At 38.5% G+C, this 12379-nt stretch overlaps 1 protein-coding gene across 2 annotated transcripts in view; it reads left to right on the top strand.

The window, feature by feature from the left end:
• Nucleotides 1-12379, top strand: part of DCLK1 (doublecortin like kinase 1) — a 244361-nt gene that overhangs the window by 195257 nt on the left and 36725 nt on the right. For both annotated transcript variants that reach the window (XM_086481887.1, XM_086481888.1), the window contains exons 6-8: nt 5904-5988; nt 7331-7439; nt 12203-12260. In XM_086481887.1, the coding sequence (XP_086338013.1) occupies nt 5904-5988; nt 7331-7439; nt 12203-12260 (252 nt within the window). The remainder of the gene's footprint in view (nt 1-5903; nt 5989-7330; nt 7440-12202; nt 12261-12379) is intronic.

Here is a 12379-nt window from a genome sequence, read left to right as displayed (position 1 = left end):
AACAGTTAAGAATACCAAGAGACCTTTTAGAGTACAACTCAAATAGATTAAAAATGAAAGTGGTAATTGTGCTGTGCCCTAAGTTAGGTGGAAGAAATAAGAACCTCCTTTGATGGCCTTTCAATTTTTATTCTGTAGTTGAGTGGAGATTTTTACCTATGTATAAGTTTAGAAAAGGAAAAAGGAAACCTTCACGTTACATCACTGCACATGTAACTTTTTATGTTAACCGCAGTATGGATACAGTAAGGTCAAGTTCCAATACCATGAGTCTGATGCTTTATTTTTTTTAGATCATCAGTCTTTTCTGGAGGGTGCCAAAGGCTGAGTGAGCCCACAGTCTGAATTATGGCTCAGCTTTGGAAGCAGCTATTAGGAGCTAGCAGAGGTTAGATTTAAGTTTACTGCTAAATACCATATAGAAAACTATGTTGGTCTTTCAGAATTGCCTTGTGACACAAATCAAATGAGCGTATAAGCAGACAATGCTGCAGCTTAATAAGAGAATCCTAATAAAGTGCTTCAGCTTGGAAATTTAACTTCAGTCTGTCAGCTCCTTTTCCTTGCAAACTCTCCCATTTGTCCCTCTGTCCCTCAAAGAAGAAAACCAACACAGGTTCCTGAATGACACACGCCGGATTATTGCTTGTGTCATTTGAACTTATCTCATCTCCAAGCTGTGTAAATCCTGAATTGCATAAATGAACAAAAAAAGTTTCCCTGTGTAAGGCCTCTCAAGTCCAGTGTCTAACAAGACAGGGCAGGATGTAGAACTGTGGATAAGTAGCAGGTTTGCATAAATTTTTTATTGTTCCTTTCCAGATGAAGTAGTTTATAAATAAATTTGGATCTTATGTATGAGTTTAGTGCAGTGTCCAAATTTGAAAACAAAACAATTGCATCATTTCTCTTTTTATATGTTGAATTCCATTGTCTTCCATTCTTTCGCCATGAAGATTATGGGTTTGATGTTTCTCCATGCAGCATTTTTTTGCCAGCTCTGTACTGTTTACATGAAAACCTTTTTCCCTGTCTCAGCTGGCTGGGCCAAAAGATTTAAGTGATTAAACAAAAGAAAATCAAAAACATTTTCCCCTGGATAGAGTTGGAAGAGGGAGTAACCCTTCGCTTCTCTCTAAATTGAATAATAAATGAGTTTGTCTTCTTAAAAGTTGCATCAAAATGTATTATTTTACTGTTTTAAACCAGCTGTCCTCTGCTTTACCTTTTGTCCTCTGGAGATGTACCATTTTGTTGTATTGAATCACTTATTTCTCACTTAACACTGTTACATATTACAGTAGTTTTTTGAGCCCTTCAAAGTCCTCCAAAGCTAATACCTGCACTGGACTGTTGTCTTTATTTTACCATTAACCATGATGATCTTTAGGCTAAGGAACTATGTCAGGAATTCATGACAGCTACCTTGCAAAGGTTATTTATAACCAGACAGAACACTAGTATGGGCTCCAAAAGAGATGAGCGTCGTTGCTTAACTGTTTTTAGTTTTAATGCTCCTTATCCTTGCTGAGTTAAACTTTATCTTATACACACTACTCACACACATAGCTTTTTGTAGAATTCTTTGGAATAGGGAAAATCTTAGGAGGCATCATTTAAAGGTATTCATAATTCCCTTATCCTGAACCTCCTTCCTGAATTTACACTTTGTTTTGTAATTTTAGTCTTTGCTTTATTAAGCCCATTTCTAAAAGAGCAGAACTCTGCATGAGATCCAAACTTTGTGTTACACCTGCGTGCATTTCTGTTACTCACATTTCATCCAGATGCTTCCTTGATGCTAGGAAAATACAAAGGAATCTATTGTTGGGAGACTTTGTAGGCTCCATATGCACTAATAAAGGTTTTGAGACGTTTGGAAAATATAATGCAGTGTTTGGGGTTTAAGATTCAGGAATCTGAATTACATTAACAAACTTCCTAGTCATACTTGTTTAAGTTTCTTTTCATAACTGCTGATACTGGTAGTCCACAAGAAAGATTCCTGCTGTTCAGTTGGAGTGGGATTTTAAGATTAATTTAGGACAAAGGTGAGTATGGGGAGAGAGAAATTACAGTAATATTTATTTTAGTGCCTTTTTTTCATGGATTTAGCACGATTTCCACTGAGATACAAACTATTTACAAAACAGTTGCTAAATAAATCTCCCAGTGAGACATGTATGAAACTCTATAGCGCTAATGTTTCCATTCACATCAATGAGATGTGTGGTGTGCTGGCCATCTGTTATATAAACCTGAATAGGATCTGAAAACCTTACACCAAAGACCTGATTTTTTTATGCCATCGCTTTTATGGAGGTGTGCCATAAAAATGGCCATGTGCTGGCAACCTGAGCAACTGGACCCCTTTAAATCTGCGTAAAAGTGATGACATTTCAAGCACCTCAGCATCTCTTAAAATTAAAACAGCTAATTGCATTAAGGTCTGTGTATTGAAGATATTATACTCTTGCTTAGAGTTTGTTTTCCCCCCCTCCCCATCTGCAATATCCCTGATGGGGTCCACAGCTGTGAGAGCAACAGTGTGCACGACAGACTGCCTCACGATTGGCAAGCCAACTGGAAGGAACACCGAGACCCACAAGAATTGCTGGACCCGGAGGGCTTTCAGCTTGTGAGAACAACGAGCTAATTAAAGTCTAAATAAACGGAATGTCCTTCTAGCTGAAGTAAAGATAAATAAATAAATGCCTGTGTGTTGTTCCGGAGGACTGAATAAAGATGAAAATATTTGTGTGGTGTTTACCTAGTAACGTCTCTTTAATTGTGAAAGGGGGTCTGTCAGCAGAGTTGGTGAATATATGCAAATGTACAGTTCCCGATCTCTTTTTAATCTTGATTGAATAGGAGGGGTTCAGCAAAGGTAATGAAAAGACTGTGTTTTCTTCATATTTTCAATTAGTTTAAAAATTTTAAAGTTTTAAAAATATCAGTATGTATTTTTAGCAAATGTCTTGGCTACTGCTTTCTTGTCACTGGTGAGATCTGCTTCTGCTCGCACGCTGGTGCTTCGCACGCAGATCTCACTGAAGGGGCTGCACGCTTTGTTTGCAGACCTATGATATAGTATATGCTACTAATGCATCACTTGAGTTCCTTTTCAGTTATGAATATCACCCTAGCCTTCCCATCCTTATGTAGTGTCAATAAGAAAAGAAATAGGAGCACTTAAAAATTTGATCTCATACTGATGTTTTATTTCCTTTAAATTTTCTATGGGCCACTCTTTTTTCAGTTTGTTTAACTAAACCTAGGCTAAATACATATTTAGGGAGCTATACCTAAGACTGATATTTAGGAGTGAATTTAATTTCAGCCATGTGTAGGCTGTTAAGACTATTTGTATTTAAAGTAAAGCACTTGCTGAAGCGCTTTGCTGAAATGGGCCCTCAGAGGTGTCTAATTTTGGAGGGACTGAGCAGTCACAGTTCCCTTCTAAACCTTGTCTTGAGGGTCCTTGAGAAATTAGGTTCCCAAATAAAAGTTTGAGTCTCTCTAGGCACCCATTCTGGGAAGGTGGCCACTGAGTTAGGTCTCAATATTCACATCTCCCGTTCTGACAAATTAGAACAATGGGTGGGAGACTCCATAAAGAGACTGTCAGACTGCTAAAGAAAGCTGCAGTGGTATGTAGTCAGCAGTCCTGACCGAACATCTGCTGAAAAGTGCAACTTCACTATTTAAAATTCAAAAAGTAGTACTTTGTTAATCTATTGAAAATCCAACACCAACCTGTTTGTGTTGTACCATTTAAATGTTGTAAAGATTCATTCCTGACTGTACATATCCTGACTGTACATGTAACAATTATTAAAAATATTTAAATTGTAATTCCTTTAAGAAAATACTGTGGAGTAGAAAAAGAAGTAAGAAATTGGATGCCAGCTCTAGGAAAACAAGCAGACACAGCAGAATGAGTAGAGAAAACTTATTTTTCTGCTTATTTTACAAGCAGAAGTGTAAAGGCAACAATTTCCTCATTACATGTGCATAAAAATAGGCTTTGAGAGTGGCTTCTCCAGGCATGAGGACTCCTAGCATTTTCCCATTACCTTGTTCAAAAACGAACCAGAGGTAAGTTTTTACTGAGACGTCCCACAGAGTTTAGCAAAGGAATGGCACACACATAAACACATCCTAATCATGAAACAAGGGCAGCAATATCTTAGCGAACTGCATAAAATCAGTCAGTGCGCACTTCTGTTGTCAAGAGGCAGCAAAAGTAGTCCAAAAACTGATTAATGCAATTTTTAATTCTGGCCAAAGCTCAGAAGAAATGCTTGGATGGATGAAAAGAATGAGCTGGGGTTGATTAAAAGAAGAAAAGGGTAAAGAATCTCTGGGTAAATGGGATGTGCAAGCTCTCAGGATTATTTAGTGAAAAACAGGCCAAGTTCAGCCTTTGTCTAAATCATCTGACCTTAATCTATTGTGGGAGAAATTAAAAGTTAGTCTGTTTGAATGAACTCAGCATTACTGGCCAGCTTTTAACTCTGCTGACTGCCTTCTCCCTGGCTCCATACTCTGCAAAAATCCCAGCCGCTGCATCATTAGTTATTCTTGCTCCAGTCGTCGGCTGTGCTCTGCAGTGGCAGAGGAGAGATCATTCCAAAGAAGCTGTATTAAATTTGTGGAGTGAATTGGCACCCTGATTGTGGCCATCTAGATACCTTGCAAACACACATAAGGAACTGATAGTGTTAGTTACATGCAGTACAGCCTGCAATTTGTCTAATATATAGATTAAGGGGGGTAATTAAATACTGCAGCACTTTGTAACCTTTCAGTATGTGAACTATGTGAACCCGAGAAAGTTTTAGTTTTGGAAATCCTCTGACTACTTCTCACTTAAATTGCAACACAAGGACCTGAGGAAATGCTCGTGTTTGCTGTAAGTTTAAAAGGCCACTGTTACATTTGTAGCGTCTTCTGGTTTCCTTTGAAGATGGGAGAATCCTGAAGATATGTTTATATAATCATTACGCAGCACAGGATAAAAGTTTTGGGTGAAATCCAGTCCAACTCATATTCTCCTATGTCTGTGTAGTTTCATCCATCTAGATGCGTGATGAAGCAGTCTTCCTAATGTACGTGCCTAGAGTCCATACGTAACTGACAGACATCGATAGGCGCTTTGGAAGGCTTCCCTAGTGAGATCCTGCCTGCTACACTTTTGGCATCCAGGCTGGGTGGCTACGAGTCTCCTAGAGACTATAGAGATACTGTCCTTCCCCCATTAACTGTATAAGCAAACCTGGACCCTTGCTGTACAAGTGCTTAAAACCAAGGTACAGACTCGTGCCTCAAGTGAGCTGTACCATCAAATGCTTTTCCAAAAAAGCAAACATTTTTCACCCTGACATTTTATTTTTTCCATACATTACCATAATGATTTCTCCCTCTAGAACACAACTGGGAAGGATTTCACCAGAGGGAGGTTTGCAAAAGTGAGGCATTCTGCCCATTACAAAGCCAACTTCAGTCAAAACAGACGTTCGTGCTTCTAGTCCTGCTGGATTAACGGTGTTGCTGAGAAAACAGTCTCCTGCCTGCAGAGGGCATACAGCTCCTGAGTTTTCCCTGCCAAAACATGTGCGGAATAGGGAGAAACTAATGGACCATACATAAAAGCATTGCTGCACATTGCTGCGCATGATGGATCAGGGATATCTCCATGTACGTGAGGGTACCAAAAGTGTAATTTCAGTGGAAAAATTGGACTCTTCCCAAGCATCCACATAGCCCTCCACCAAAGTAAATTGCTACTTTATATAGGGAACACTGAAGCCTCTCCAGGACATGTGTCCAGCAGGAACGTGCTGTGGGTACTTGTGCTCCTTAAAAATCATCTGTTTTCATTTGTGTCTCTCCCTTTCCAGAGCTCCCAACACAGTGGCTCCTCTACCTCATTAGCATCCACCAAAGTCTGCAGCTCTATGGATGAAAATGATGGACCTGCAGAAGGTAACATTTGAAGGCTGACATTTCAAAGTAGTCATTGTAGTGATAACAGCAGCTGTGTAGGAAATGAGTCATTCTTCCTGCCGGAGAAGGTGGGAGCGTTGCAGGCTGGATGACTCTCGGTGAGGAGGCTCATCAGTCTTAGCAAACCAGTTAGGTTCACTCGCAATCAGATTTGATCTGGACATTGCTATTCAGAGGTGTTTTTGTTGCTGGGTATTCAAGATACTAGTTCTGCAGGTGATGCAGTGCTGACTGGATTATTTCAGTAATTTTTTGTCTCCTCTGTCATGGGACTAAAGAACATACTGCAATCCCAGGTCTTTACTCAAAAATTGTTAGTCTCACCCTATACTAAGGCTTTGAGCAAGTTGGCTAAGGGATAGCATCTGCCTGAATACTGCCGGTTCACAGGCATGTGTGTGTAAGTCTGACAGTAACTCTTCATGCTGCCTGTGAATTCAGGCAAACCCCAGCCTTGTATCATAACATTCACTTCTAATACTAAACTGGAACAAAGGACAGATAAAGACACAGTTAAAAGCGCTGTCTTAAAGAGTGTAAATTCAAGTCACATTTCTGAGAGGCATTTTTTTTACATTACGATATATATATAGTAGTTAGTATCAGCTGCAGTTTACAGTCAGCTTTTAGAGGCATGTTAGGTATTTGTAACATGCTATTTCAAATGCATTTAAAAATAATGGTACATGAATGAGCACTAAAACACATGAAACTACAAACTTTTCTTATGCTTAGACACTGTGTAATGCAATTTTACCTAAACATCTGGTGCCCAGGTTGCATGCGAGGTAGTATTATTGAGAACATTTGTTTAAAAACTAAATATTTAATATTGGGGGAGGGGGAGAACTAGCACTTAGCACATGAGGAGTTTTATGGATGTCTCAGTTTACAGGATGTAATAAAATAAGTGCTTGAGTGTTGGACTTCTTTGGTACATATATTTAATCATGCTGTGTCAAGGAGTTCCAACCCTTTTTGGAGGCTGGTCTGCGCTTGTGCAGATCACAGAGACCTTTTCATAATTAAAAAAATACAATTTTGGTTTTGTCCTGGGGGCATATTGCAGTGGGAATGGTAAACTATGTAACACTCGAATGGTGGTATGTTTGAGCCCCCAGAAGTCTTATTTTTCATTATTGTATCTGTGTGAAACCTGTTGAGTATATACAATGTCAGCAGCATGGTTTCACTGTACAGTAAGTGAGATACTGACTCTGAATGGTTTCCAGGCTCCTAAACCATAGACTTAAAATGCATGTTATGTGCAACATCTGTGTTTCCTTCACTAACAATAAAAATGTACTAATGATTCTTTCAGAAGTGTTGGAGGAAGGTTTCCAGGTTCCAGCATCGATAGCAGAGCGATATAAAGTTGGAAGGACTATAGGAGATGGAAATTTTGCTATTGTGAAGGAGTGTATAGAAAGGTGAGGTGCATATCATGCTTATTACTGTAAAAATAATCATTAATGTCATGCTTTTTCTAGATTATGTCTTCATTTGTAGAATACAGGACATGTAATAAGGTAATGTCTCAATGCCACATGGGAAAACTAGACTAATGCCTTCTCATATGAACAAAAGAGTGAGTTCAAGAGGCAATCTCTGAATTTAATTCTTTGTGGGTTTTATATGTTGTTTTTTTTCTGCTGCACTCCGCATGATTTTACCAGTTCTTTGTGTTAGATCTTTCCTTTTGCACTGAAATAACATTTTTTCTTGCAGTGTGTACTTGCAAATCTCCCTTTACATTAGACCAATGAAACATTTCACACATAGGAGCATTCTGTAAAGATGTTGGGAAGTTTTGTGTGTATGGTGTAGTGGTGGTGGTCAGCACAAAGAGCTGACTTTGGATCTGTCTATTCTGCCATCTGACACTGAGGAGTAACCTCTTCCATGTTTATCTTTAATTAAATGGGCATCTATATCCTGCTTGCCCGCTTTATGCTCCATCCAGCTTCAGAGGCCTGCACTGCAGACATGAAAATATAACTTCTTCAGTGCCCTTTATTGTTAAGAGGTCAGAACAATCACCCTTAAAGACAGATTTTAGACATCTACTCCAGATTAGAGAAGTCACAAGTCAAATGTTGGTGTTGCTGAAAGTGTCCAGGTTGACTAGCTCAGGTGTCAGTTTCTAAATCTGGTCAGGCAGATTCATGAACCGGGTTTGAACTGGCTCTACCCAATGTTAAGAGTGTAAAAAATAGGGGACAAAAACAAATGTTCTGAGCAGAACTGCAGGTGTCTTTTGGTGGTATTGTTGAAAATAGGAGAATATGGGATGAAAAAGACAGAAGGTACCTGTGTGTGAAATGATTGTAGGATTGCTCATGTAGAAGTGCAGAGAAGGCAAAAAACTGCCAGAGCTAGAGATGTCCAAAAGAAAGAACAATAGAGATGTCAAGGGCTGATAACAAAATTCCACAAGTGAAGTTTTATACCCCCTGTTACTGTAGCCTAGAGAGGAGTCTCTTACAGAAGACTGTAACGTCACCTTTGGGCTCAAAGAAAGAACTTTTGCTCTTTAGCCTATAAGTATGGCATATTAACTCTAGAGAGTAAGTCAAGATTAGATCTCATGGCAGATGATGATAAATTAGCTTGGCTGGTTTTAAACTAGTCTTTTTTGGAAAAAGACAGGTCCCACTCTGCATCTGAAACAATCTGGCAGGTTGGAGACCGTGAAGACAGCTGTTGGAGAAGGGGGGGAGAGTGGATTTTGTATCAGCTGACAATGTGCTTGTGGGACTTGGCCAAAACTCTTGTGAGGCCTTTAGAGCTCTGTCAAAGTGCATTAGTGGTGGAGCTGGTCATCCGGAGGGCAATAGCTGTTCAGATCAAACCCCAGGGTCTGAACACTAAACCGGGGAAAGCGCTGTAAAACCTTATGGAGGGAGCATGACTGACAAAAAACATGAGCGAAAACACATAACTAAGAAAAGACAAAAAAGTAAAGTGAGTAGTGATTGAGAGAAACAGATTACAAGGCGAAATAAAAAAAAGGTTGAGGTTTTGCTACACTGTGATTCAGCTGAAAATGCCAGTTGTGCTGAGAGACAATTCACATGTATTAGTGTGCATTTTACAACTCTTTCTCAAGCTGAGAGAAAAGACATGAACAAAATTAAATATAGGTCCCACCACACTTAAAAATAACACTGATTACATTATGCTTGAGAGCTTAAAGGAAAACTGTTTCCTGTCCTCTTGTCTGTCCCACTGGTCCCAGAAGGATCCAGTAACACAATGTATCTAGTGAATATGTGCTCAAATAGCACGATTACGCAGGTATTCCCAGATCCATACTCTTATGGTCTCTGAACTATACCATTCCATAGATCCCATTTACATCAGAGAGTTACTACTTTGAGAAAGCTTAAAAATTAGAGTTATTTCAGTTAGTTTCTGCTTCTGAAGCAGTATACCCTTGCCATCACAAGTGTGAAAGGAGAAATTAAAGGCTCAGAAGGTAAATTAAAGCCAGTACATGTAAAACTCCTTCAAAAACATTCTTCACACTCCTTCTAAGCAAAAAACACCTCACTTCAAAGTCTGATATGTCCATCATTTACAGAGCCAGAATTGATGGGGTGATACTTGGGACAGAGGACTTTTCCACTTTCTTCTGATGTACAGTTCCTGTGTGCATTAGACTTCAAACGAATAGCACCACGAGGTGTTAAGCAAGTAGGAATGGGTCTTGTTACACATCTTCACTTATCGCATGGATACTTCTTCTCCATAGCTATGGAGACCAGCCTGAGTGCACTGGTTAGCCACTCTGACACTTCAAACATGTTCATAGGCATTTACCTCTGACAATGAACAGTCCAAAGAGAAACCAAAAGAACATATTCAGATTTTTCACGTGAGGACTTCTAAATCCCATTCTGTGCATCTGTGAACGCACAGGCGCACACACAGAGACACATTTAATGCACATACAAAAATAATGAAGACAGATTTTTGTCTCCAGTGAAATGGAAATCTCTGTTGACTTTGCAAAGGGTTAAAACAGCCAGGGAACGACACGGAGCCCTGTTATGAACTAGAGGTCTAACTCTGTGCCCTGCGGTAGTGCTATGGGACCAGACTTTTATCCAGACATAATGTGTGTTTCCTACTTTGTGTGGCACCTCTTTATTGTTTGGGTTGGGTGATAGGTGAGGGGTGTTATGCCTGTTTCACTGTCAGTTTCTGGCATGGCCGTGCGTATTTTTTGGCGGGTGTGTAAGTTGCAGCGCTGCTGACAGCCTGCGGTTCTGCAGCTTTTTAGGGGAAAGGATTTGCATTATCTTAGCTTTAATTTTCTTTTTACTAAAACAAAGAGCAGTCAGAGTTGTCATCTGCTCGTTACATATCTGCTCCATCATATGCGCAATTTGTCCTGTGGTGTTTTTATATGTGTTCATTTTTAACTTTCAGATACTTCCAGATTCTGACATTTCCTCACTAGCTCAGATTTCCCAGTGTTTTGGAGTACATGGAGTCTCCCATGGCCAACAAAAAACATCAATTTCCTTTCTCATGACAGAAAGGAAGCATTCCTAGGGCAACCAAGCAGCTTGAAAGAGTCTCCTATTGAAAGAGGGCATATTTTGTCTGAGTTTGAACCCCAGATATCTTAATTTCTAATATTCCTCCTCCTACCTCCTCCTTCTATTCCCCATATCTCTGCCTGTCCCCTCACTGAGCTAGGACTGTAGCCACTAAACAGCAGCACCAGGAGGGGGCACGCCATGTGGAGTGTGGCCCACTTCTGGGAGCTGTAGTGTTGAACACGTTTGTGGGGGAGTACAGATATGAGAAGTTTTTAATTTTTCTTTGCTTAATTCTTGCCATGCTATACTGTTTTTCCAAGTCATAAATGTCATCATCCTGTGTGATTTCTTTGCACAGCCTTTTAATTCATGTCTTGATACAGACTGTCTTTGCTCCCTGCTGACCTGGGAACTCAAACAGAATTAATATTTTGTTGGGTTTTTTTCTTTTTACTGAAGTCTCCATTTTCCCTTAAATTACTGCCTAGTAGTTTACATCGTTGCCAGAGGAATTCTCTGTGCTTAAATATGGCAAGGAAAATGCCCAGTCATTTTCCTAATGCAGTGCTTTCAGTTTATGACTCACATGTCCTGTTTGACAGACTGTGCACACCTTTAAGCACATTCATTTCTCTATTCAACTTATTATATATCAATTTGAGGTATCAGTTTAACTATGCTTTACTAAATGAAAAATGGAAAAAATATGCTGGAGGGGTTATTTTTTTTTTCCTTTATTTTTTAACCAAACATATACCTAAGAACGATGTAATAGACTTTTGTAAACTGTTTAGATTTTTATTAGAAAATGCAAGTGTTTCAGTAAGAACTTTTTCTTGTGATACCCATTCTCCATTTAACCTCATAGTAGAACTAGAGCTTGTGAACAAAACTTCTTGGTTTCATCCTTACAGCCATCTTTTGGTTATGTAATTTGATTAAGAAATGGAAGCTGATACTGTTAACTTGTCTACAACCTTATTTTTGTATGTTAACATTCTATATAATAAATGTGTATATATATATGGTAGTGATAAATTATATGGTTTAAAAAAACCCCAAACACTTAAAAGAAAATGTGTTCTCATCCTGAACTAATTCTCTGTAATTTCTTACTGTCTCCAGAACCTTTCATATTCTGTCACATAAACATCATATTTAACTGACTTTTTTAATCATACCAGTTGTGAGTGCAGATATGCAAAAAAGTGACTTTTCATGTTAAGTAAAAAATAAAAGTATTTTCCATAGCTTGTATTTTTTTTGTATAGTAGAAAACAAAACTTTATGGTTTTGAGAAGATTTGGAGTTGTAAATACTACATAATATTTTTTACATAAAACTGCAGAAGAGATAACAATTACCACTACAAAATGAAAAAATCAAGTTATTTTGTTTTGAAAACATGGAAATGTCTTAATTTTTCAAAAATAGCTTAATGCTTTTTTCTTAGGCACATCTATTCAATAAATTTGGCTCAAGTTCACAATTCCAGTCAAATCCAAGCTTAATTTTTTGACAAAACAAATACTTGAATAGAATTTTTGCCCAGACCTACTATGCTCAAATGACAAATATAACCTCGACTGAGAAAAATATTTAATGTGATTGATCATACAATTTTTTCTTTTCTCTTTCCTCAGATCAACTGGTAGAGAATATGCTCTGAAAATAATCAAAAAGAGTAAATGTAGAGGAAAAGTAAGTACAAGAAAATCATATGAGATCGAAAAAAAATATTTTTTTTTTGAAGAAACTTTTTGTGACAGATCAGTTTGGGAAGCTGTCAGTATTTGTCTTCTTCCTGGCAAGTGTTACAA

This window comes from Leptosomus discolor, chromosome 1 (assembly GCF_034619465.1).
Source record: "Leptosomus discolor isolate bLepDis1 chromosome 1, bLepDis1.hap2, whole genome shotgun sequence".
NCBI classification, from domain to species: domain Eukaryota; kingdom Metazoa; phylum Chordata; class Aves; order Leptosomiformes; family Leptosomidae; genus Leptosomus; species Leptosomus discolor.
This window is presented reverse-complemented; position numbering and strand designations above follow the sequence as displayed.